We start from the raw sequence: 27,654 nt of genomic DNA, 5'->3' as shown, positions 1-27,654 counted from the left end.
TATTTTCCAACAAAACATATTCCAGCGTTATTTTAAGACGACTGTGAACGAGCCAGTAATCAATAAAATACCAGTCTATCCAAACATTTTAATAAATCAATTACTGGTATGTAACAAGGTTTATCAGTTTGATTAATAACTTGATTTAGTTAATATTGAAACGTACAAAGTACTCTATTTTAAATGTTAATACAGTAGCTAATTAGTCACAATTACTGTTACTGTGTTTAGCAGCTGTGACAGCAACTGTACATTCTTACTGTACATTGCTTGCTATTTGCATAATGCCTGGGGTAATCCCTTTCACACATGCAAGGCCAGCATGCCTGTGGACAAGCAGATGCTCTTCCTGCATGAGGCAGCAGCACCCTGAGGCACTGGTAAACTGCATTTTCTGCGAGTTTTGTGTCCATTTCTTCAAGCGTACGCTGGAGAAACGTCTCTCCTGCAGCTCTACAGAGCTCTCCTCCCCATCACCGTCTAATAGAGAGATGGCTGGGTCCTCACCGCATGACTGCCAAGGTAGAGCCTCACACCCGGGAATGGAGAAGCTCTGGGCTGCTGTTGGGTGTCCCTATTAAAGAAATGGGGCATATCTTTGGTCCCATGGTGACATTTTCAATAAGCATTCTATTGTACTCGCTAGCTTCTATGTGTTTCAACTACTAATCAACTCTTGTGAGATTGCAACAGCGTGATTTGTAAAATATCCTGCCCGTTGTGATCGTCAGTGCTGATTGGTCTATTATCGTTTGTGTTCCAAGGCAATGTAAAAAGACGCAGTGCTTTGCACACGCAGATCTTAAGATTCATGAAACTAGTGGGAATTTGAAGTCGGGGGTGCTGCCGCACCCTTAGTTCCTGCACCCGTGTCCCAGGCTCAATTATTTTAGCATCAAACAAAATGTGACCCAACTCAATATTGTAGTTCAATTAATTTAATAAACTTTAGTAAATTATTCAGACATAAGGGCAATTCTAATACATACATGTTTTTAGTGAAGGCATAAATATAATTCAAATAAAATACACCTGAATGTAAACACACACACATACATCAAGGTCCCCTTATCTGTAGCAAATATTGTAACATCTCTTCCATTATGAAAACCTACAACAATATTTCCAGCGTAAGGCATCTGGTTACAACTAGAGGTGCAACAATTAATCGATGCATCGATTTATTGATCATCTGTCCTTAAATTTCCCGAGCTTCGATTACATATTCGTGAATCGATGCATCAAATTAGAACCCAGTTTGATGTCTCCTGTTGCCGGTTAGCATTTAAACCTTGAGTGTGTGAGAGTGCAGTCCTCCGAAGTGTGTGCCGTTAGCCGCCCCCTTTTTTTCACACTGCAGACTCACCATGCAGCCACCCAGAGCTACAGCGTCGGAGGACAACGCAGCCCTGGGCAGCTTACAGGCAAGCCCGCAGGCACCCGGCCAGACCACAGGGGTCGCTGGTGCGCGGTGAGGCGAGGACATCCTGGCAAACCTAACCCTCCCTCCCCCCGTGCGGCGCTCAGCCAATTGTGCGCCGCCCCCTGGGAGCTCCCGTCCACGGTCGGCAAAGGAATAGCCTGGACTCAAACCGGCAATGTCCAGACTATAGGGCACATCCTGCACTCTACGCAATGTATTATTATTTTTTTTTTTAATAAATCGGAAGTGTTCTAATTTAAATAGAAGTTGTGCCTTTGTTTAACTATTATGGACAATGGTGTTTTTAGTTGTTCTTTATTTTGAAAAATAAAATGTCAATGCATCGATTATCGTTGATAAATGTCTATACTATAACCGAATACGAAATTAGGGTGCCGATTGCACCACTAGTTACTACAGTATAACTTCTGCTCTGATTAATAGATGAAAAAAACAGCTTTATAAACAGAATTTTGTTCTTTGATCTTAAGTGTTCTTTTTCTTTTATTCAAATAATCATTCTGAACATAATATATGTGGCAGAACATTAGTGGTAGCTTATTTCAGATAAGGCTTTTTAATACAGCACAACCTGCTGGGTCTGGGTCTCTTGCATCAGGAAGTGTCTGTTCTCGTTAGTAACAATGACTGGACAATATCCATCTGGAAAACACAAGCTCTGCTAAAAGAAGAGAGTAACTAACACAGGACTTGCACCACTTTCTGCTACACAAAGTTGGGTACGGAATATTGACAATGTATTACAGTGGTTTTAAATGGGACCAGTATACAGTATTAAAAAAATTGATGAAAAGTACAGCTTGTGACATTTGCACAGTTATTGTTTAAAGAGAAATTGCATATAAAACACTGCAATCATAAAACAGGAATAAAGCTGCCTCTATGATTTCACAAAACCCTGAAACTTTAACTGCCCAGGCACACCACATACAGTATCCATCCAATTAAAAGAATCAAACAGGTTTTTCTTTTTTTCAATTATTTGAAACTGATGCAAATCAAGGAATTTGACATCCAAAATGTGTTGATTAGATTGACATCTTACAAAAAAAAAAAAAATACCAACTCAAAGTGTCATCATAACCAAATGAAAAGTGTATTATGTATGGCCTTACAGACGTACATATTTTCTACAAGGGGTGCCACGGTATTTAAATTAAGGTTCTGTACTTGGGCCGAGTCTGTAAATAGTAAAAAAAAACATACATTATTTACTGCAATTACTGTACATTTAATAACCTACATATGTAAAACTTATTGGGAAAATTAATTGAATACATTTCTTTATCATATTTTACTATTGCAAGGCTACAGTGTTTTCAGGAGGAAAGAGTTTTGGACCTGTGGGAGATTTGTTGCTCATTTCAACCAACTCAGTTTACTTACAGCATACTTCATCATGGTGTCCCTGGATAGAAGGCTTACTCATTAAAATTATTTGCATATATAATGTATTCAATGAGCAGACAGTTGTCTATTCAGCGATCCTTAGAAAATAAGTAAGGATTATGTCTCGGTGAGGTGAAATGAGCAACAACTTTCCTACTACCAAGCTCCACAAACTTGCAGGGGCATCCAACGCTTATTCCAGGATGCTTTACATGAAAAATAGCCGTGTGTACAAAACAAGTGCATATCAGCTTTAATAATGTGCAAATGCGTTTTATAATGAAGTGAAAGTAAATGTAGAGGCATTGAAATGTTTCTGTGCATTTGTTTTTAAAGTAAAATAAAAAGTTAATTAAATCATGTTTTACACAAGCCATGTATTAAACAATAGGGACAGTGGCTTTAATATATATATATATATATATAAAATATTTCTGCACACAATATATTTTCATGGTCTTCACCAGTAATAAAGAAATTAGTGATATTATTTAAAACAGAATAGATGCTACCATAGACCCTTTGAGATTAGCAGCACTATATTAAAAAAAATAAATAAAACAAAACATAAAATAGGAATTAAAAATAAATAAATGTGCACACACAGTGCTGTGAAGTCTTAAGCCTATAAAAGTCTGTCTGGCTCATCGTTAAAACTAAAGTCACAGACTAATGACAGGTGGTCTGAAGGATAGTTGTAAGACGGCAGCCTATTGGGTCCGATCTGCTCCTCTGTAGGGAAGTCCAGAACCGAGTCCACGCTGAAGGCATGCTGGGAGTACCAAATGTAATCCAGCGTGTGGCAGCTTTCCCCAGACGGGCGGATCTTCCATGTGGTGTACGGGGGCTCGGATTGGCCGTCCTCGCTGAGCAGCTTATAGGCACTGTTCAGGTTGAGGCTGGAGGTCGCAAAGTCTCTATAGACATCCTCGGTGGGCTCTGCATTGAAGTCCCCACAAATCAGCAAGGGGATGCCAGTCCCCTCTGTGATGGACTGCAGATTCTGAAGGAGATCGGAGCCCTGGGAAGAACGGAACCTCTCCCAGCCACTGCGAGCTTTGAGGTGCGTGACGGCAACACAAAACAGCCTCCCTGTCTCCTTGCACCTCAGGGTCTGAGCTATAGCCACCTGGTTGGTCTTCAGCATCATGGCTACCAGACGTATGTTAGTGCTGTCCACCAGTTCAAACCTGTCTCGATTAAAGAACAAAGCGCAGCCGTCTGGTCCGTTATTGTGCTCCACGTCCAGGCAGGGCGACCAGGGCTTGGGTAAGAAGCTGGAGTGGTAGCCCATGCTGTTCAGGATAGGCTGGAAGGTGTCAAAGTAGTGATCTACCTCCTGCAGGCACAATATATCTGGTCTGTGCAAGAGAATCTCCTCAAGGATGAGGTACTTGCGCTCTGCCCAGTTCAAAGCATCCAGAGGACAATGAACAAAATTGTCTGTTCCTTCCCCAAGAGCTGAAAAAAAAAAAAGAGAAACAACAAATTAAAAAAAAAAACACTGTACACAGTTCCTTTTGTGGTGGAAATAAATTCTGCTGTATTTATATAGAACAATGTCATATATATGGTAAAAAGTCACATGACCTTGCAAGCATGAGATCTGAATCTAGAAATGATTTCTAAAGTCTGATTAGCACAGGACTAAAAATCACCACATAAAGCAGGTGGTTTCGGAATTTTTACTGACATCAGTGAAGTTTAGTCCCTTGTGAACCATCCATTTCTTTTTATCCCAGGTAATTCTCAGAGGTGACTGATATTTTTACAGGACATCAGGACCTTCTGTAAAATTGCAATCTCAGATGTCCTGTGTCTTTTTACTCCTGCGCGAATCGACCATGTCAGCATTTCCGGGGTATTCACCTCAAAAGCAACACCAGACTTTATAATAAAAACCATAATATAATATTAAAATTGGTACGATCTGTCTCGAGATTCTACAGTTCAGTAAAATGCAACGATTGGGCATAACCAAATTGGGGATCGGGGGAAAATACAAAACATAATTGGAGACTCTTAAATGTACGCTTTGAACGGTGCATTTAAAAGGTATGTATGGAAATACATATCACTCAAGAGACGAAATGGTTATTCTAGCCTTTGGAAAAGAAGGTACAACGAAACTTACTGTTTACAAATCATGCACAAAAGCGCCTTCTCGCATTTCATTTTTCTTGATGAAAACTAATCCACCACGTCTGGGAGGTTAATGGAAATCCTCCGCTTTTGACCAACTCTGAGGACACCTGATTTTTAGTTCCGTGCAAATCATGCTTAAGATACAAGGAGGCAGTAGAATGGTTTAACCCTTTGCGTTCCATTTATTCGGCACTTGTCAGACACGTCAGGTCCAATTTATTTTCACACACACTGTTTATTTTACACACGCCGTTTAAAAGTAATTTTATTCATAGTCAAACATGTTTAAAAGGCACTGCATATCAATAGGACACTCAGTGCTGCATCTCCAGCCCCGCCCACTCCTTGTTCACTGTATTTTTCACCCTAACCTCATAGTAGTGCATACTGATAAATCATCTTATCACTCGTTTTATCACCAAACTCCTCAATAATGCTATCCAAGTCATTATTCTATTAATATATCATCTCAAAAGGCATAGCAAATGTCAGTGATATTCCTTGAGCCCTGGATGTGGAAGCAGCTATCTTGTTTGTTTATATCTGTGGTATGCCTGTGGTGAAGGGACTATTGTATTGCTATGTGTATTGCTCATTTCCAGACCGGAAAGGAATAATTGTAATGTCGGACCTGGTCCGACATAGGACCGCAAAGGGTTAACACAGCACTGCTTTATGACCTTATTCGCTGAGCTGGCAACTGATTTAATTTAAAAACTCTGTCTAATGATACCAACAGAGAAAGAACTTAAATCAACAAATGCACAAACACAGGTTTTGTTGATATAATTAGTGCTAAAGAGAGAGACAGAATGTGCCAAATCCTTTCGAATTCTTCCCAGGTGTACCTTGTGCGAGGATGTTCCACTGCATGACTCGGATTGGCCGGTGGGGGGTGCTGGGCCTGTTGTTTCTAGGGAAAGCAAAGGCTCGCTGCACTCTGGCTGGCCGGTTGAGCAGGGCCTTCTTGCACTCCTTGAGGAGGTCATCTGGGTTGATGGGCACCACATGCTCGCCGTACTCCTCCTGCTGGGGAGCGGGACTGCTGCTTAACGTCTGGGCCAGGGCGCTGTACAGCCTGCTGGTGCTGTTGCCCATGGAACACACTGAGTTAACAGAACAAAGAAAATCCCATTAACAGGCAGAACAACAACATGGCATACTCTTAGAAAAAGAATGAAGAAAAGTAACCACGTAGGCAGTTTAAAAAAAAAAAAAAATAGCCTTTACTGGATCTGATCATTTGGAAGGGAGTTTGATTTATTCAGATAATTCTACATAAAAAACAAGGGGCCTTCAAAATATCAACCTTTTAAGACAAGATTAAAATCATTATGCAGGAAACACTGTTCTTGTCATAGATTCCAGACAAGTTTGAGCCAAAATCATTACAATTATTATTATTATTTTTTTTAAATCAAATTAGTCAAGATAATGATGATCAAAACTAGTTGAATGATCCCCAGGGGCAGTGGGGAAAAACAGATCAAGCAGTTCTCTACATTTGATAGATGTAATGCAGTGTTAGACAGGATACTCTTCAATGCTATTAACAATGTCCGATAGCTAAACACACAAACACCACCTAAACAGATATTCTCACTCAACCTCTAACAATCTATCATTATTCAGAACCAGGATTACTTGATATAGTTTCCACTGTGCAATGAGGTCAGACAGCCAGTAATCCATGCTGTCAGGTCTGACACTGGACACTAGGTGCACACAGGGTGTTAAAAAGCAAAGTTAATCAACAAACTGGACTAAAAATGTAGAGGCAGGCTTGGGTAGAATCTACCCTTCCTGCTTTCACCTCTCTAATACAGGAAACTAATTTTAACCAGCATTGTAGCACACATTTAATGAACAGTTTTTAATTATAATCCTGGACTATTTGGCTATTAAACACTTTAAACTTGATATGCAGTTACAAACTTTTAATTTACAACAATAAACAAATTAATTAAAATAAATGACAGACTCTTCAAAAACATTTTGCAATAGTAGGCTATTTGGCAACATTCTTCCATTTTTGGGCAAGGCCACTATAAACTATTAAACTGCATGACAAGACCCCAACCCCCCCCCCCCCCCCCCCACCACCCCCAAAAAAAAAAATCAACAGTATTTTGGATACAATTTCTATTCTTTGAAAATAAAAATAAAAACAGACATGATTTTTTTTTTTATAACAAATTCAATATCCATCTTACAGCGTTTACTTTGTACAGTATAGTATTACAGTGCTGAATGTCAAAAGATTCCGACTGACAATGAGTTCTCTTGTCAAATAATATTAATACTGTCCAGCTCTTGTAACATGCCAGCACATGACCACTGTTACTAAGCTGTCTGATACCTGCTAGAACGTCAGTGTTCAAGCTGGGATTACAAAAGAAGTACATCACAAAATCAGCTGAACATCGCTACACAAGAAATCCTGTTGAAATGGCAGGTCACAATACTTCACCACAGCCACCACGTAACAGGAGGTTTCAACAGCTACAACAGGAAGTGCATGTGGAATTATGCAAGTCAACACGATTTGCTTCAGAGAAAAAAAATAAAAAAACACAATTTAATTGAATGGAAAAATACCCAATAAGTCCATTAATTTATAATATAGACAACATTATTCTGGCAACGTGTCTCTGCATCAATCAGCAACCGTACATCAGTCCACCATAATAGCGGATTCTGCATAATATTGTAATTCTCTCTGAACCTACCAAGCAAGACCAACAGTAAGTAGTGGGGTTCTGAAAAATATAGCGTTATACGTCCCCATGTGTTGCTACAACTGTTTAAATAATGTACCTGTCATTTTACTTTTCATTGTTAACATCCCGACAACTTTTTACACTTATAACTTTAAAGTCTATTTCAAAGCTCTTTTCAAAATGTCAGTTCTAGTGCACTGAGGTTTGAGATATGTCCTCCAAATCAGATTTCAAGTTAGCTATAACATTTTATAAGTAACTTGAACTCTGCAACTGTTTAAGAGCTGAAAACAATTAAAAAGGGTCTAATTAAACAAATAATCATTTCAATTAAGGTTCTAATTCAGTAATTGAGAGCATAGTTGGAACAAATACCAGCAGACAATGGGTCCCCAGGACCAGGGTTGAAAATCACTGCATGAAAAAAAAGAAAAAAAACAAACAGACAAGTGCCTTGGCTTTTCTGTTCCGTACCACATCATGGCTCATTATTGCTGTGTTACCTGTTTGACAATGTGGGCAATAATCCTGACACTATCAGTGCACTAGAGCAGACATTTTAAAGAGAGCTTTGAAACAGACTTTAAAAAGTTATAAGTGTAAAAAGTTAATGAAAACAAAAATTACAGGTATGTTATTTAAACAATTGTAGCAACACAGGGACGTGCAACGCTATATTTTTTTCGTAAACCCTGCTACTTACACTTAAAACACTCATGGTTACTTCTAACTGGTGTCTTATCTAGCCAGTTAAATCTATACATACACACTGGCAGTCAATTATGGGGCCACCTGTAAATCTTACTGAAATCCTACGAAGAAAGGAAAACTATACATAAACCTCTGGCTTATGCAAAAATTTATTATCCATTTAAAAATAAAATGCTGGGTTCGTTTAGAGGGTTTGGTCCGCACTCGGTACGGTTCATTATGTTTGGTGTGAAGTGTGAACAACAAAGTCCACTTGGGAACTGAACCTTGCCGAGTCCACCTAAAGAAGTGGTCTCGGTCCGTTTGGGAAACACACAGAGTCTGGTTTGCTTGCTAAACGTCATTGCACATAGGAAACAAACTATACAAGATAACCTGACTCTGAAGTAAACATTTTGCGAGTAGTTTAGTTCATATTCTGAGGAAACAAGCAAAAAACAAAAAATATTTTTTGGGAACTACATTAGGGTTACCAGACATCCCATGAAAAACTGGGAATGTCACAGTTTCAGCCTTAATTTGTTGTCACAGTTTTTCACTGTGGAAATCTGGACAGTGGGTGAAACTGAAGCTCTGACAGAAATTTGGTCAGACACCAAAATCCAAGCTGAACTGGACGAAACTTACAAAAATAGAAAAATATATTCTATATAGTCTTTTATTATATTACTTTGTTTAACGTCGACAAGTATGATAACCGTGCAGATTTGTGTAAACTGCATTATTCTCCTACTGTAGGCATTCAATACATATGAATTAAAATTAGCAGTGCTCTCCCAGTGCTTTCTTCCACAGCAAATATGCAAGAATCTAAAACAACAAGCTATATTAGGAACGAGAGCAATACATCAATAGCTGCCATATTCCAATATGCCTTGTAGGATATTGTAAGCATCCGGTTCACACACCATAAAACAAATCGAGTTCACTTGAAAACTGCATTGTGAACACAAACGGACTCAGTCCTGAAAAAAATAAAAATAAAAAACGACCAAAAAAAACGAACTTTAGTTTGCATCCAAATGAACTCGGTCCCTTTGCTCGCAGATAAGTGCGAACATCAATCACATTGACACATTGTTTCAAACTAAACAAAGCAGACGAGTCCGTTTGAAACTGACCCAGTGTGAATGCAGCCTTACTGTGGATACGTTTGACCTTGGTAACAGAGTGTAGCGTCCCAGCTCAGTCAGAAGGCTGCCGACAGCTTTCAGAAACTGAACTAACTGAGACAAGAGAGCCGTGCGAAAAATCTGGGACAAGCCAGCAGCTGATTGGCTGGGTGATAAGTGGCTGGTTCTTTTAAACAGGGAGTCTGAAAAAGGGTAGAGGAGGCGTGTATGGTAAGAAAGTTACCATGGCTCTAAGGAAGAAGATCAAATATGATGATTGTATATCCATAATTACCCTTCACAAGGGAAATGGCAAGAAAAAAGTAAATGTTTCATGTAATGGAATGAAGACCAACATACAGAAATGCTGGTAGCTATGCAAACAAAAGTCGAGGCAGAAAGAGGAAAACAACTAAGAGAAGACAGACTGATTAGGCGAATTGTTTCCTAACCAGCATTCAACTTCATTTTAATTCCACATCAAATGTCACCCTATCAAAGGAAACAATAAAGAGACGTCTTCGAGAAGCTGGTGTGATGGGGAGAGTTGCAGCTCGAAAACCTTTGAGATGAGGAAACCGTCAAAAAAGCCCAGAATGGTGTCACAAGATGGCTTTGTGGCAACGTCAGGCCAGGAAGAGACAGATAACAATACTGTGGGTGGAAGCGTTGGTGCATGTATTTATTGAAGATAAATGGTTTGAACAAACAGAAACAAAACACTGAACCTAAAACCAAAAACGGCACGGTGGCCAAAATAAACAGGTATTTATAATTTAAACAAGTAGCGTGCTGGTGTAATACCAGCATGGGTAGCAATTGTTTAACTTTTTATAAATCTTACTGTCTCGCTCCTCCTCTGAACCACCCGACCTCAACTGATGTTTCTGCCTATTTTATGCATCTGTGCATGGACTAGATTGCTTGATAATCATTCAAATCGGGACTAGACAGTCTTTATGTGAAGTACTTTGGCAGGGAAGGCAATTAACCTTTCCTTAAACACCCATGAACACCAATACATACCCTGTCACAAATGGACATGAAACCATAAATATTGGCCAAAAGACCAATGGAGAAGAGTGTTTTGGACAGATAAATCAATGCTTGAACTTTTCAGCTCAAAGAGGAAACAGTATGCGAGAGTAAATAAAAGGTACATTTGTAAAGGAACAGTATCATTCCATTCTTCAGCATCATGCAATACCGTCAGGAAGGTGGCTTGTGGGTGAAGGGTTTGTTCTTCAATGATAATTATAAAAACAGCCAGACTAAACCTAAATTAATTACTTAAATCAAAAAGAACAACAGGTTTTGAAATTGATCCGCTGGCCTCCACAATTGCCTGACCTTATCCCTATTGAAATGTTACAGGATGAGCTTGACGGGAGAGTGAAAAAGAAGAGTGTAACCAGCATAAATATCCTCTAGGAGATGGAATGAATGGATAAAAATAGATGGCGATGCACTGCTAAAGTTGTGTGACAGAATGCCAAGAATATGTGCAGCTATGATTGCCAATAAGGGGGGGTATTTTGATGAGAATTTTGCAGTAATATGCCAGTAAAACATCCTCTGTTGCACTTTCTTTTGAGAAGGTTAATACATTCCATTTAAAATCAACAGGATATGCCAAGTCTTCCTTTCTAATAGGACCTCAAAAAACATTTAAGCAGGTTTTCATCTTGTATATTTAAGCTATACCAAAAACACCTGACAGAGGAACACAAAGCACAAAAAGTATTATTGCAGAACAAGTCTGAGACAACACGTTGTATCGGTCAATGCCCTGTGGAGTGTCCTCCCAACCCTTTGATAACCTCTAGTGGGGCCACCAGAAGTCAGAGGTGTACACTGAAAAACATTATCCCAGAGAACAACAACAATGTGCTAGTTCAATCACAGCTGAATTTGATCATATCCTGTAATAATGTGTGTTTTTTTCACATGGTGCTTTAGTAAAGAATACAGAACCAAATGATTCATATTCATAGAATGCCAATGCAGATTTGGTAATAGACACCACAGTGAAGTTTCTTTCTCTGCACAAGGATGGGTAAAAAAAAAAAAATGTAATAAAATAAAATAAAAGTGTCTGCCTTCCCTTATGAGCAACAACAACAATAAACCCTCCTAATACTGCTGCAAGTGTAGTGGCTGAAATGAAGGCCGAGGGTTTGGGTTAGGGATATCACCTTCTCCCCTGCCCCCTGGGAGTGTTTACTAATGGGATTGCATCTCCGCAGGGGTCTTTAAAGTAACAGAGCAAGTTAAAAGTATTGTGCTAAAACTACAAATACTGTAATTTGCCTGCCAATGTCTGGCAATTATTTTCTAAAGTAAGACGGCAAGAAAGTGAAGTAAAAAAAAGTAATGTTTGGGATACTCTGGTAACACAACTAATTTGTGTGACAATTTAATGAGATGGCACCCTATAATACTACAAACAAAATCTGCATTTATTCATCTGAACTACCCCTGGAGTAAAATTGAAGAAAAAAAAACCCAAACAAAAACAAAATCGTTCCAAAAGTTGTATCTCTGGTCAGAAGTATTAAGCACCCCGGCAATGTCAGTCCCTAGTGAGCAGGTGCACAGTAATGCTGGGCAGATTGTAAGCAAGTGCCAGTCATCTCTTAAATTAAAACAAAATGTGGACACTATCATGTTCCTTAACACAATTAAAATATAAGCCATGGACAACACTTTTGTTACTAAACTGTGGACAGTAACTTTTTTTTTTCTCTTGATTGATCGTTACTCTGACTTGTTATGGATTTAAAACAACTTTTTTGGGGAGACTTTACAATCCACAGCTCACAGCTCCACATGTATTCAGTTTTTTTAACCCTTTCATAACGTTGATGAATCGATGCATCAGCTGTTTTGGAGAAAGATATATCAATAGTGAATAATTAGGCATCACCCGAGCTTTAGCTGAAACACAGAGCTACTCTGTCTGCGGCCGCTTGCATTCCATCCTCAATTTCACTACAGAAATTATAAATCAAAGTATTTAAAGCAGAATTCCACATCACAAACAAACATTTTTAAACGCAGAGTTACACTGTCCATGGGAGCCTGTATGGAAGCTAATACTCTAATTTAACAGTATGTATTGTCACGTTTTAAGTTTTTTAACGCACTCCTTTTTATTTTATTCTGCACACACTCTTAACTCAGGGGAGACGTTAGGAGGACAGAGATAGTATAAACTCCTAGTGGTTTATGTTCGAGCACTGGACGAGCTGCGTGTCCATAAAACCTTTGTTTAACCAAGAAAATCACTCAGACTCATTTATTTGAAGTTTTACGAATCAGAGCAACCTCAGCGCTCCTTCGGTTTATTAAAATGCTTTTAATATTGGATTAGTAGTTTGTGCATACCACCAAAACCCAGAAACATGTAATAACAATTAGCAGTCCTAAGTTTATTACAAGCTCAGCATTAATACTTCAATAACTTAATACAATTATATGTATTTGTGCAGCCCTCGGGCCAGCTAAGCACAAAGCCTACAAGCACCCACTGCTATATTTTATCACATTCAATATAACACTCTCTTAATACTAAAACATAGTTTCAACACCTCATAGCAATACAACCAATACATGCAAGATATAATCATTTCATTAATATGCTTACCTCCTATTACAAGGGAGAGTAGCGTAAATGAAAGAATAGAACTGTCTTCAAAGAGCAGATCAAACTGAGTTCAATCAGTTTAATTGCGGAAGTCTGCAGAAGTTGGACCACTTCACCCTGCTACTATGACAAGGTATGAATTGTGGTACCTCATTGTGAGAGATCTAGGCTTTTATAAGATTCTCTCTCCATTGGAATACATGGGAAGACTTAATCAAATCCAATCATTAATTAGCTTTAGACAGTTCTTATCTATTTTGGCAAATAACTAACTTTTCACAATTAATTGGAAACATATGCCAATAACATGTGTCTAAAACACTTGACCATGATCTCATCCACTCGTCTCTCGACCCCCTCCTTTATCTGAAAAGTTAGGTGAAGCAGAGTTCACAGGGTCCTTGCTACCTTACTACTTTTTATATGTGTATTACAAATAAAATAACTTGAACTTCAGATGACTTCTTATGTTTTAGCTGTTCACAAACTGGCTGAAACCAGTTTGCTTGAGACACCTCTCTCTTTGCCAATTTCAGTAGTGATTCCTACCTCTACACTTTTGCTCCACATGCTTTTTCTCTGCCCGCCAACTAACTATTTTAATATATATTGGAATTAGTCCATTTCTATTCTAACCCCCCTTCTTCTAAGACGAGAAATAATTCTGGCCTTGATGCCGTAAGTTTATTGATAAGAGGATCCCCGCATTTCATGCCAAGTATACCTCCTTGTACCAAGCAATGATCTTTCCAAAGGTAGGCTTGTAGAAAGTCGAGAAGACAGGTCACCTAGAGTTTACCTTTCTTAAAAACTTAAGACTAAATTACAAGCTTTTATTTTCTAACCAGTCAAATAATGTACTGGTCCTTTGTAAATCTTTTAGTCCTTTTTACCACAACAGTTTGTATTACTTAAAACAAACACATTAACACACACTTATTTAGTACAGCAACTTTCTATATTCAAGCTGAAATGTGTTAACAGAGATTTGGCACTCAATTCTGGGAGCCGTGCCTATCTTGATAAGAGACTGCTTGAGGCTGGCTAGTGTATCAAGCTGTACCTGTTTCTACTACATGGTTTTTACATAGAAAATATACATAGCATTTTACAATATTTGTTACAGACTAAAGATTATTAAACACTACAAATGGTTACAACACATATCATTCCATTAATATATTGAAATCATCCAGTCCATGTCCAATGTTTCAGCTCGTTCCCAGCAGGATTCCATTTCTGTCCTTGGTTCAGCTCGAGTTGGTCCGGCAAATACCACCACAGGCCCCCTGATCCAACGTTTTGCTCTACATCATCAGTGGGCAGACTTAACCCTTTGCGGTCCATTGTCGGACTGGGTCCGACATTGTAATTATTCCTCTCAGGTCCTTTGTCGGACTGGGTCCGACATCATTATAGCAACGCAAAAAACGGGTTTCTAGTCTTTTTTTTTCTCTGGAAAAAGCTGAGAAAACCATTCAATTGCCGAGTGGGAGCGACAGGAGCCGAGACAAGTCGGGAAAAAAATAAAAATAAAAAAAGGCGTATCTCATGAATACTCATACATGGCCATGGTATCAGATAACAGGGCAGTCATAAACAAGCTGGCTGAGTGCATCAGCGAGAGACTATCACGGACATCTGCAGAGCTTTTTTCAGATGTTATAGTAATAAAATAATGACTTGGATCGCATTATTGAGGAGTTTGGTGATAAAACGAGTGATCAGGAGATGATTGATCGGTATGTACGACTATTATTTTTATTATTTTTATTTCTTACATAGGTGAAAGCGATAGCGAACGAAAGGGTGGGGTGGGGCTGGAGATGCCTAGTGAGTGCTTTGTTGATATGCAGGGCCATTTAAACCAGTTTGACTGTGGAAAAAAATACTTTTAAACAGTGCATCTGAAATTAACTGCGCGTGTGAAAATAAATTAGACTTGACGTGCCTGACGCGCAATTAATAAATGGACTGCAAAGGGTTAATATAACTGAATCCGAATCAATCGATGAACCGTGAACCCTAGCCACCGAAATTCTCCATGCAAAGGGATCCAATGTCTTACTACACATAATATCTGGTTCGGGATCACCCGTGACAGATCCCCCTCCAGGTTCCTCGAGAGACTCAGATTCAGACCAAGACTCTGGGTCCTCACTAAGGACACGAACAGAGGAAAGCCGAGGTGCAGGATAACAGCATTTTTCACATGGTTTTGTTTTTTTTTAATTCTCATTATTTTTGTTATATTTTTGAAATATTAACACGTTTCTAGAATCCCTGCTGCTTTATGAAATGGATGTTTGTCATTCCCTGTACATAAATATATGTCTGTCTATACAGTAGGGTCTGCTGGAAAGGTATTTAAATATCATCCTATGCAAATTAATCCTTATAAATCACCGGGTCATAAGGAACCTGTTCATCAATTTCCAGTGCTTATGCTATGGGTTCTTGCTTATTTATTTTATTTTATATTATAATTTTTAAATGTATTATTATTATTATTATTATTATTATTATTATTATTATTATTATTATTATTATTATTATTCTCTGGGAAAGCAGCTTGTAACAGAGAAAAAAGCGCTTGCTTCTCCTTCAATGACCTGTTTCATCGTTTGATTATTTATTCACAAGGTCTCTATTGAAATATGAGTGCAAGTTTTTCTTTGTCTTATTACAAGCAGATATATCTGTTAAAATGAATATCTCACCCAGACTTAAAGAATAAACTTCCACATTTCTTAAAAATGTTATTTTATCAACTAATGTTACAAAAACCGATAGTTGTTAATCAATTATATATAATCACTAAAACCCAGACAGGCTAAAATGTCCTTAGTTATTTTTTCAAACGTATAACATTTCATTGCTTGCAATAGCATACCTATTAACTTCTTCCACTATACCTGCACCTAAAGAGTTAAAGTGGCTCTGAGCTGACTTGCTTATCAGTGTTGTCATGGTTTCCAAGCAAGGTTCACTCCTCCTTTCAGTTCTGGTTACAGACTTGCAAAAGTTAGCACATATTTAAAACACAAAGATCAAACTTCTTGTCTTTTCTATTTGTCAAAAACGCCCAGAACACATCAAAACTGAATTTAAGAAAGTGTTAAAAGAAAAAAATATTCATCGTACTTTTTTTTTTTTTCAATAGTTCTGCAATACAAAAGCTGCCTGCTGTCTTTCTTAAGGAGTGTATATTAACACACCTTCTCAATAAACAGTCATAAGCATTTTGTACTTTCCAAACTGCTCTCTTAAATCCCTATCATTCTCATTGGATCGTTTTGCTTTACCTGTCAAGTCAAGACAATAATTCTGTTACATTCCTTTTGCAATTTAATGTATACTCTAGAGTTAAATTGTATACTGTATACTTTCTTTTCCTAAATCATTCAAGTCAAATGAATAAAGTCTTTGATTTTTCATGTAGTCTGTAATTCAAATATGTATTTGTGATTCTTAAAAACTCATTCATGAAAATATTTAATGAAATATTTCCAGGTGCAATTCTTACTTTGTTCCTTTTGGTTTCTGAATGTGTTGTAGGCAGGGTAAACAACTTCTGCAAACTCCCACGGTTTCAGCATGCAGTTCTGGGCACCAGTATTTTCTCAACTAAAATAAGATCCCCTCAATAAACTCTGCAGTGCTCCTATTTCTTGGTGAGCTTTTCATCAGAATAACCCTCCTGTTAAAAGTAGGAGGTACTATTCTCTTGCTTGTTTTAAACAAACAGTCTGTATAAGATCCCCTGTTCCAGCTGTATCTGTACCCGTCCAGCAGAAATTCAGACAGCTGGTTATCAGCAAGCAGATTAATCAGCTTCGTTGCTGATGCCCGGAAGGTCAAATTTTAATGACCTTGTACTGCTCCTTGCGCCAATTCATCGGCACGATTATTTCCTACTATAGTTACCTCTTTCCCCCTCTGGTGACCTGCTGCATGCTGAACACTGATTCTATTACTCCTCAATGCTTCAATCTCCTTCCATATATTAGCATGTGCTATAGGCTTACCCCTATGGTCAGAGCAACCATTCTCTTTCCATGCTAGAGAGTGAATATTGAATGCTTGGGTGCAGAAGCTAGAGTCTGTAATCAATAATATGGTCTCGCTGGGCATCCCCAGATTTTGAGCCATTTGAAGTCCCTTTAATAGGGCTTTTGCTTCTGCTATTTGAGCAGATCGACCTGATACCACTTCAGAGTGGTGTTGCGTTTCTTTATAAATTCCATTTTTGTCTTTCCCGACGGATATCCCTATCCCACAAACTGGATTGCCCTCAATTTTTTGACAGGATCCATCCGAGAAGATTAACCAGTCAGGCACAAACGGCTGTCCTACTGGGGTAGTTCGTTCCTCAGTATGTACAGTAGTACCAGACATAATTTAAACTCCTCTTGAACTTCTCTGCTTCTATCCTGTTTTTAAATGCTCGGAAGTTCTCCCAAAATAGTTCTGGCTCTTTCACCCCCTGCAGCACTTTTTTCAGCAAACCACTTAACAATTCTCCCTACCTCTTCAGTATGATGTTTGTATACACACTCACACACATAAGCACACCCGGGATTTTCCAAATGGTTTAAAACGTATAAAAAAAATTAAAAAAACACACAAAAGGGTTTCTTCTTCTTCTTATTATTATAATATAAATCTTATATATATATATATATATATATATATATATATATATATATATATATATATATATATATATATATATATTGTAACACAGCAGGGAGGGGGTTAAAGCCTCCCTGAGTGGAAAACATGTGCAGAATGCACATTTGTTTAGTTTAATTGTTTTGCTTTATTGTTTAATTGATTTGTTAATTGTTTTATTATTAATTATCCCCTGCACCTGGTAGCTATTGTTAAATTAAAACCAGGTGCAGGGTATTTAAGAGAGGCAGCTAGTCTGCTCAAGGCTGCTGAGGAGAAGGAGGCAGAAAGGTGTGCTCTGCTTCCTGGCAGTCGTGAGTGAAAAAGGAAGTGCTGTATAAAACCGGTGTGTTTTGTAAGGAACGGGGAAACAGTGTAGCTGTCCCGTGTTAGCCAGGGTGTACCTGTGTGTTAGTTAGTGCTCGTACAGAGCTAGGTGTTTATTTTGTGTGTTTTGTTTGATTTTTTGTGTTTATTAAAAATAGCGCACCCGCGCTTAAAAATCCATTTCTGTGTGCCGGGTCTATTTTTAAAGGGGCAACGAACCCGAGCGAGGGTGAACGTTTTACATTTGGTGTCAGAAAGTGTGGGCGCCCCTACGACCCAGAAAGATGGATTTATGGTACCTGATCGAGCAGATTAATAGAAAGGCCGCTGCTCAGAAGGAGCAGCTGGAGAGATGGGAGAGAGAGATGGGGTTGGCACCGCAGAAGAGACAGGAGCGGGAGCCAACCGAATTGGAGCGGTTACTCCTGGAATGGGAGCAGGCTAGCGTAGCTCCGCAGTCTCCAGAGCCCAGAGGGGAGGAGCCGCCGCTTCCAGAGCCCAGAGGGGAGGAGCCGCCGCTTCCAGAGCCCAGAGGGGAGGAGCCGCCGCTTCCAGAGCCCAGAGGGGAGGAGCCGCCGCTTCCAGAGCCCAGAGGGGAGGAGCCGCCGCTTCCAGAGCCCAGAGGGGAGGAGCCGCCGCTTCCAGAGCCCAGAGGGGAGGAGCCGCCGCTTCCAGAGCCCAGAGGGGAGGAGCCGCCGCTTTCAGAGCCCAGAGGGGAGCCACTGTTGCCAGAGTCACCGGTGGAAGTCAAGGGGGAGGATGTGCCGCCTCCCCTGCAAGCCAGTCCGGCGTTGCCGAGGGAGGTCCCTTGTCCCGGCAGCGTGGACACCAGGCCGGAATGCCCAGACCTCCTTCCGCTTGACCTGGCTCCCAGGTCGCAGTACAGCCAGGCACAGTCGCCTGCCTGGTCCCTTGCTTCACTCCCCCTGGAATCCCAGACGTCGCTGCGCAGGATGAAGACGTCACTGCGCGAAAGGCAGACGTCGCTGGCGCTCCCCCTGCTGATTGCTCCATTCCGCCTACCTACTGCTCCGCTCCCCCTGAGATTCAAGACGTCGCTGCGCCGGTCCACAGCCACGCGCCTCTGCCTGCCAGTCCTGGCTCCCGGTCACCGGCCTGCGCTGTGGTCGCCCTGGACAAGCCGTCTGGGTCCCTCCTCGTCGGTCCTAGGTCCATCCCTGGAAACGCCGGAGGGACCAACCCACCCTCAAGCCCGCCCGTGGAAGAGGGCGACAATTGACATTGCTGGACTTGAGGGTGGGTGGTCATTTAAGGGTGGAGGGAGGTGGCCGTCGAGTGGCCGGTGTCTTGAAAAGACAAGGGGGGGGAAGTGTAACACAGCAGGGAGGGGGTTAAAGCCTCCCTGAGTGGAAAACATGTGCAGAATGCACATTTGTTTAGTTTAATTGTTTTGCTTTATTGTTTAATTGATTTGTTAATTGTTTTATTATTAATTATCCCCTGCACCTGGTAGCTATTGTTAAATTAAAACCAGGTGCAGGGTATTTAAGAGAGGCAGCTAGTCTGCTCAAGGCTGCTGAGGAGAAGGAGGCAGAAAGGTGTGCTCTGCTTCCTGGCAGTCGTGAGTGAAAAAGGAAGTGCTGTATAAAACCGGTGTGTTTTGTAAGGAACGGGGAAACAGTGTAGCTGTCCCGTGTTAGCCAGGGTGTACCTGTGTGTTAGTTAGTGCTCGTACAGAGCTAGGTGTTTATTTTGTGTGTTTTGTTTGATTTTTTGTGTTTATTAAAAATAGCGCACCCGCGCTTAAAAATCCATTTCTGTGTGCCGGGTCTATTTTTAAAGGGGCAACGAACCCGAGCGAGGGTGAAACTTTTACAATATATATATATATATATATATATATATTCTGTCACGATTAGATGTACTAAAAAAATATTACCATAATTGTTTCTGACAAACAGTAATCTAAAGCTTCTTCTTGTATACTTTATTTGTCCACTCCACATAATATTATTTGCAGGTTATATTTTATCATACAACATTTAAAGGTACAGTCAAACCTGCTCATTCGACCACCTGGTCTAAGTGACCACTTTAAATTCCTCCCAATGATATTTGTGCTTTTATTTAACTGTATTAAGCGACCACCTGTCTAACGCGACCAGCAACCACAATTATCTTACCCAGCCACGGACTCAAACCTGTATTAAGCACCCTTACACAGAGCTATTGTTATAAGAAAAATATGGTTTTAAATGGTACGTCCTAAATTCAAAGGAATACGGTAACCATTTTAGCGGTCTTTTATCCGTAATCAATAAAACAACAGCGCTCTCTTGTAAAGGAAGAGAGAAAACGTGGAGAAACAAATGGTCCTCCCTAGATGACAGAATTAAAGTTATTAAACTTGTAAAGACAGTAAGTGCCAGAAAAACTTCTTAAGAATTCGGCACTAGAAAGACGCAGCTACAGGATTTAAAACATTTTGTGTGACCTGAGACAGGCAAGCATTCATTACTTTCACAAAATAATTTGTTTCGTAAATGCATTATCTAAATGAATGTTACTAAGTTACATACTTCCTTTTGTTCATATTACATCTTCTGGCTTACACATACTAATTACAGGAAGCATGTCAGAGACAAATAGAAAATTCATAAGTTGTGGGCCCTCTTAAGGGACCACCTGTGTTAAGAGGCCACTATTAGTCTTTCCCTTGAGTGGTCTCTTAACAGTCGGTTTATATCCTTATCTTTCATAGATAGAGTGCAGTTGTCCTTTGACTAGAAAGTTATTCACGGAACTGCATTACGGAGCAAAGCACTACAAGTGAAGGACTTACGAATGGGAAGTTAATTATTCTTTTTTTTTTTTTTTTAACTTTCTAGCAGCAGGGGTGAAACCAAGTTACAGGAGTGAAAATGACTTTAATACATCGTGGGTAGGTCTACAAAGTCATAAAAACCTATGAAAAGTCAAGATACGAAAGAAAAATCAATGATACATAGAGCCCTGAGTTTGTAATAACGAGGATTCCTGTACATGTCTGTGCTGCTCCATCATGTGATTATTTATTTATACGTTGTAATACTTGTAATACTTACTGGGCTACTTTCACCCTGTATAAACAATGCTGTTGCAAAGTGGATAGCTACCGACTTTTAATTTTATTTCAATTACCACATTTATTTTAAAAGACATTGTTTACAATTAAGGAACACATAACTTACTCAGTGAATGTTTGGTTTTATTTAGGTATTAAGACATACAAAATAAATGTATACCCGTTTAAAGGAAACTGATAAGAAAATATAGTTTCAATTCAAATGCAGGAAGGTGAGTAATAAACTGACTCTGTTGTGACTGAGCAGTTGGTTCAAACAATTTAACAGCAAATGCTGGAGTTTTTCTGTGTAAATAAATATAAAACAATAAAGAAGGACCAACAAAATTAATCCAGAAATATGAAAACAGTGTTTTTATGATGCACTGTTTTTTGGATGATGTTAATAGTTAATAATAATAATAATAATAATAATAATAATAATAACAAACAATAACATCAGTAATGAAACAAATTTGAATGAGATGGAAGCAGTGTGTTTGTGTGTGTGTGTGTATATATATATATATATATATATATATATATATATATATATATATATATATATATATATATATATATATATATTTTTTTTTTTTTTTTTATGTAACCCCAATTTGAAAAATTCCTTTGGGGGTGGGTGACAGACGTTGTAGCTGTCCCTAGTTATATGTTCTTGATACTGAAGAAAATAAAAAGCTTTTGAAAAAGAATAGTTCTGCTCTCAAGTGAAAACAGGAAACTTTGAATCCTTATTTCGTAACAGGAACAACAGTATCATTTTCTTTCCATGGGATAAATTTCCCATTCCTTTCCTTTTTATTATTGTTTATACAGGACACTTCCTGTAACATCAATCTCAGTGATGTGGTGCTGCCTTAAGATATCTTTCAGTGCAGCCGCTGCACGTTGTTGTCACATGCTTTCCCATGGCTTAAAACCCAGAGGTCTTGACTATTAATAGTGTGACAGGAACTGGATATAGCCCTGCACCCAGTGTGCTCTTGGAGTCAGAATCTGGATAGAAGGTCAATTATAGTAAAACATAACTCACAATAAAAAGCTATTTTTAATATGCAGGAAAAGGGGTCATTACAGCTAAATACATTTCAAATATAAATTGTGTAAACTGTGTTTAGTTGTCTGATAAGATTTAGGACAGCAGCCTTACAAGTAAGCATATTTCAACCGATCAACTACCTAATGTCTGGAAATCGACTTATGTTACTCCTGTTTAAAAGCTGGAAATACATCTGTCAATGTTGGAATCTTTGGTCAGTAATCAATATGCAGTGGTTTTAGGTCAAGTCACAGGACCGTGACTGCAGCATTAAAAGTTATGGATGACATCAAAATGGCTTTAGATAAGAAATCAACATGTATGTCTATTTATTGATCTCTCCAAGGCTTTTGATATGGTTGATCATGCAATACTCAACAAAAGATTATTGAGCGCTGGTACTGGATTGCAAACGTCTGGATGGTTTCAAAACTACCTTACTAATAGATCACAGATTGTTAAACATGCAAATCTGATGTCAAATCCTGTTTGTTATTTTGTTAAATAAGGGTGTTCCTCAAGGGTCAATTTTTGGTCCGTTATTGCTTATTCTATATATTAATAATATCAGTGACAACATTAAATATTTAAGTACCATCTCTATGCAGATGATACCATTTTATATTCATGTAATCCCTCCCCCTCTTTGGCAATCAAAAACGTGCAATCTGATTTTGACTCCATTGAACAAGCTTTAGTTAATTTAAAGCTTCTTTTACACTCTAGTAAGACAAAAGATATGGTATTCTCTGCTACAAGGACAAATGTTACTATTGATTCAACTTTAGTTACTTTAGATAACAAAGCCATTGCGTTAGTTGACAACTATAACTATCTAGGTATTTGGCTGGATAGTAATCTTGATTTCAAGGCCTATATTGACCATCTTGCAAAAAAATTGAAATTCAGGATAGGTTTTCTGTATAGACCCAAATCTCAAAAAAACAAAAAGGCTAATTGCTTGTATATTTCAACCACAAATTGATTATGGTGACACAGTCTATAGGTCTGCATCACCCTTAACATTAAGCAAATTTGATATCATATATCATGCAGCCTTGAGATATATTACGAATTCAAGTTACAGTACTCATCATTGTGTGTTATATGGTGTGGTTGGCTGGACCTCTTTGGCATTGCGAAGGTTGAAGCACTGGTATATTTTTTATAAAATAAAGGTTTATTAATAATAATAATAATAATAATAATAATAATAATAATAATATTGATGATCTTCAACAAGTCAGCACCTGAGAAACACATTTAAACGTGCCTGGTATGCATGGAAAACCTGTTTTCTAAAAGGGTTCCCCATATTTAACAAACTAGAATCAGCTCATTTTAGCCCAGAGTACAAGCAAAATGCAATACTTAATTGTCACATTCAGTGCAATCCCATTAAAAAATAACAGATTTTTCAAACAATATTAGGTAATGCCTCACAGATATTTATGGCCTAGATTATAACTAAACCTCACTAAGCAATGTGTTAAGTGTTTTAAATCCAGCTGGAACAGTTATCTTCAATTCATCCAAAAAAATGACGTTACTGAAAAGAGCAAACCCTTATCAAAAGCATACAGTAGGCTATGTCACATAGTTAACAGTATGCATGCTTCCTTACTCACCAGTAACAGATCACAAGATCTTACTGCCCCACTTGATGCTTATCCTCCACAGTACACTGCTTTAAAAATCTAAATTGTGCATATAACCTTGGCTTTTGGGAGACACACCCGCTGTGCTGCAGGAATCCACAGAAACAAAAAGTACAACGCAGTGTTCACTGGTGTTATTGCTCAATAATGTACAAGGTCAATAGTATGACAAAGCTAAATGTACGGCTTAGTATGCCACCTAATGGAGGGCACTGGAATAAGTTAAATATAAAAGACGGATTTGTGAGCTGAACATGGTATCAGTTTTCTGAAAACAAACGAAATTATCTGAAATAGTTGTTTCTTCAGTCTAGCGTGATGCACATCCTTAGGATTTCAAATACATTTTACTTTCAAAAACAATGCGGCTAATAAAAAAAGAGAACATTTTAAATCAAACCCCCCTTCTCCCCTTCCTAACAACACTAGTAAAGACTATAGTACTAGACATTTTTGCTGATCTAAAGTATTGTACGAGGGCTCCGATTTCACTGAAACATACTGTATACAGTATGACCGGAAGAACAGTATGTTTTTTTAAAGAGTAGATTGATACAACTTTGCTGTACCCTCTTATCAAGCACTTGCATATAATTTGGTAGTTTACAGTTAAAGTGCACAATTGCATAGTGTATGAGATTTGTCTTGGTGGGTATACAAAGTTGTACTGCATATGTGGACTGGATCACTTGTAAAGATCTGACTTACAAAACTGGGTGGTATTTTTTTTTAATGGGGTCATACCCAAATCACTGTTGTATTTTCCTCCGTTATGTAGGTCTAACAAGTATAGTTTTAAAAGAAACATGTTACAGAGAATGTATTTAAAAAAAAAAAGGTGCATCCACTGATGACTGACATGCTTTGACCCCAAATACACCGCTGAGGTGAAAATGACAGAGGAAGCGCAAGTGTCAGCAGGCTACCTGAAATTAAGCTCTGTGACATGAGTGATTTATTTAGCCTAGTATGGTACCAGAAATAAGTGCAACATGTTCGCTATAAGTAAGACTGTATTTTTCATGGTTATCACAATTTCTGTGAAATGTACCCACTGCCTTGTAATATGTAGTTTGCTGTGAAAATTACCATTTCTGAAAGAATAGTATAACTATCCGTATTTTTTATCACTTAAAAATAAATACAGAAAATGTTTGGGGGGGGGGGGGGGTGGGGGGGGGAATAAAAAATAAAAATAAAATAAAATAAAAACTTCCCAATTATTGGTCACACAGCTTAAATATGCTACACGTGACTCTATAAAACGAAATAGCCTCTTGAAATATTTCAGTTTTCTGGGGCTTCTTGTGCAGTGATCAATGTGGAGGCTAAAAACGAATACAGTTTTAACACACCCTCAAAATAATCCCTGGATTATTTTAGCTGTGCCTAGTAATTGTGTAAAATCACACTCTTATGACATGATTTCATAAAGATGAGCAACTGCTTGGTCTCACATAACTGCATTCTAATAATTACCTGATCAGCTTTACAGGACAACGCCTGCACTCAGTACATGTACTGCAGAGTAATGTCATTTAAATTCAGTTTTTTTTTTAGAATTGAATTTAAAGAATTGGGCCTAAATTTCTGCTTTCAATAATATGGAATATGCCTCTGGGAGGAAAAGCAGGCTACAGTACAGTAGGAAACACTGCAATAATACAAAGAAGTTAAACACATTAGTATATTATATGCCAATTTCAAGGTCTTTATACAAGTGCTATTTACCCACACAAACTCATAACTTTACCTTAATATCAGTTACAAACCGCTTTGTGGTTTTCCATATTCTTAACGGAAAACTGACAATTTAAAAATGTGACATCTCGAAATCCAACATGAAATACTTTACTACTATTATGGCTTCCTGTAGACTTGCGATATCTTTAATCGTTTATTTGATTACATGATGTCAAAAAACATCTAAACTACTTTAATTTATTTTGTATTATGACTCAATTCTAAAATGCTAGGTGATGCAAAACTTTAGGCCATAGAGGTGTCATAGGCACCAGGCTTTGCATGGCAGGGGTTACATTTTAGTTATTATTATTATTATTTGTTTATTTAGCAGACGCCTTTATCCAAGGCGACTTACAGAGATTAGGGTGTGTGAACTATGCATCAGCTGCAGAGTCATTTACAACTACGTCTCACCTGAAAGACGGAGCACAAGGAGGTTAAATGACTTGCTCAGGGTCACACAATGAGTCAGTGGCTGAGGTGGGATTTGAACCGGGGACCTCCTGGTTATAAGCCCTTTTCTTTAACCACTGGACCACACAGCCTCCTTAGTTAAACGGCTTTCAACACGCCCAGCACTATAAATATTGTTCAGCACCTCCGATAAGCACCACCCATCAGATCGTTACTCGAATGACCGCAGGGTTAACAATGACTTGCTTCTTCTGGCGCTAAAAAAAATAACGTACTTACAAGGTCATTAGTATAGAAAGGCATTACTTTACATTTGCATTAGTGTTTCCTGTATCACACCACAGCAATATATGTTTTGCTCATGCAGTAAGTAAAGGGGTGGAGGGATGACAAGGATTCAAAATATTACTCATATATTTAATTTGCTTTGGCAAGGTAGGTTACCTTGCAGGAAAATGTACGGTCTTATTTATTTATTTTCTCACTAGTATCTTGCTTTTGCTTAACATTTGTTCACAGTATATAACTAATCCCCCTCCCCCAAATGATACAAAAATCCCATTGCCGGTTGTGCCTTAAAATTGTACTGGTTCCTTGGCGTATAGAAGTGTTAACAACAATATGTAACACTTTCATTTTAATGCTGCAAGACCTTTACTGGGATGGCAAACTGTTTGCATTTCTGGGATTTCTTTTTGTTTGTTTTGTTTTCAATATATATAACTGTACAGTATACCGCAGCAAATAGCCCACTTCGATTATTTACACCAAATGTATCTGCATACAATTCTGTATTCTGTGAATAACAATACAAATTGTAGTGCTGCTGACTCACCTGTTCTTGAGCACACCGACACAGGCAAAGGTGGTCCTATGGCCGTGGCAGCAGTCACTGTTTTGCCGGTGGTTAGATTGTCCGTACAAACGGTATGGCCAAACAAAGGTGCTGGGGTAGAAAGCTTTTTGAACTCGGCCGCTCTTCTGACAGGTGATCCCAACGAAGAGGAACAAAGTACCGGGATGTCTCTCTGTAGCAGGGTCGAGCACAGCCGGACTGGACTTTGATACATAACGCGCTCTGGTTGAACTGGGAAAACTGTATCCCGTAGTATATACTGTTACACTGTGTATATTAGGCGGATATTTATTTAAATACTACTAATACTGTATATACTAGTAAATACATCCACGTATATATAATATAACATCATACTAGTATTGCACTAAACTTAAAAGGACAATAAGTTTACAACCATATTAAAACACTGCTCCTTGTTCTCTTCCGCTCAATTATTCAGTATACTCTTTCAATAGGATGTGTTGCCAAGTCTCATGAGAAAAGCCCAACCCATTTCAGAGGGATGGGGGAGTGGGGGTGTTTACCAATTCCATTTTTCTTTTTCTAATGACGTACATATACATTGACACCAGTCAATCACCAAAACCACTCCTACAACCATTTTAACTGTTGAAGTCACGTCACCTATTACAAAAAAATCATCGACTCTCAAAAAATTAAAGCGACTATCAAAAAAAAACAAGCC

At 38.5% G+C, this 27,654-nt stretch overlaps 1 protein-coding gene across 3 annotated transcripts; it reads right to left on the bottom strand.

The window, feature by feature from the left end:
* Window positions 1-915: 915 nt before the first annotated feature.
* LOC117408755 (nocturnin-like) lies at window positions 916-27,654 on the bottom strand. 3 transcript variants are annotated; one of them, XM_034014033.3, is made up of 3 exons: window positions 23,921-24,064; window positions 5,827-6,084; window positions 916-4,294 (listed from the first exon to the last, which is right to left on the bottom strand). In XM_034014033.3, exons 2-3 carry the CDS (start codon window positions 6,074-6,076, stop codon window positions 3,459-3,461), a joined length of 1,086 nt encoding a protein of 361 aa, XP_033869924.2. In that variant the 5' UTR covers window positions 6,077-6,084; window positions 23,921-24,064; the 3' UTR covers window positions 916-3,458. The 3 variants fall into 3 exon arrangements, with proteins under 3 accessions (XP_033869924.2, XP_058860792.1, XP_033869923.2); XM_059004809.1 differs by lacking the exon at window positions 23,921-24,064 and adding an exon at window positions 16,694-17,287; XM_034014032.3 differs by lacking the exon at window positions 23,921-24,064 and adding an exon at window positions 26,946-27,654 and having other exon boundaries at window positions 917-4,294.

This window comes from Acipenser ruthenus, chromosome 2 (assembly GCF_902713425.1).
Source record: "Acipenser ruthenus chromosome 2, fAciRut3.2 maternal haplotype, whole genome shotgun sequence".
In the NCBI taxonomy this organism is placed as follows: domain Eukaryota; kingdom Metazoa; phylum Chordata; class Actinopteri; order Acipenseriformes; family Acipenseridae; genus Acipenser; species Acipenser ruthenus.
This window is presented reverse-complemented; position numbering and strand designations above follow the sequence as displayed.

Bases quoted from the DNA above. Each gene is read 5' to 3' on its own strand.
- LOC117408755 (XM_034014032.3), bottom strand. From the start codon at position 27,180: ATGTATCAAAGTCCAGTCCGGCTGTGCTCGACCCTGCTACAGAGAGAC. The intron at 6,085-26,945 runs GTGAGTCAGCAG...CTGTTAACTCAG, and splicing joins GTCGGTGTGCTCAAGAACAG to TGTGTTCCATGGGCAACAGC. The intron at 4,295-5,826 runs GTACACCTGGGA...TTTTTTTTTCAG, and splicing joins GTGGAACATCCTCGCACAAG to CTCTTGGGGAAGGAACAGAC.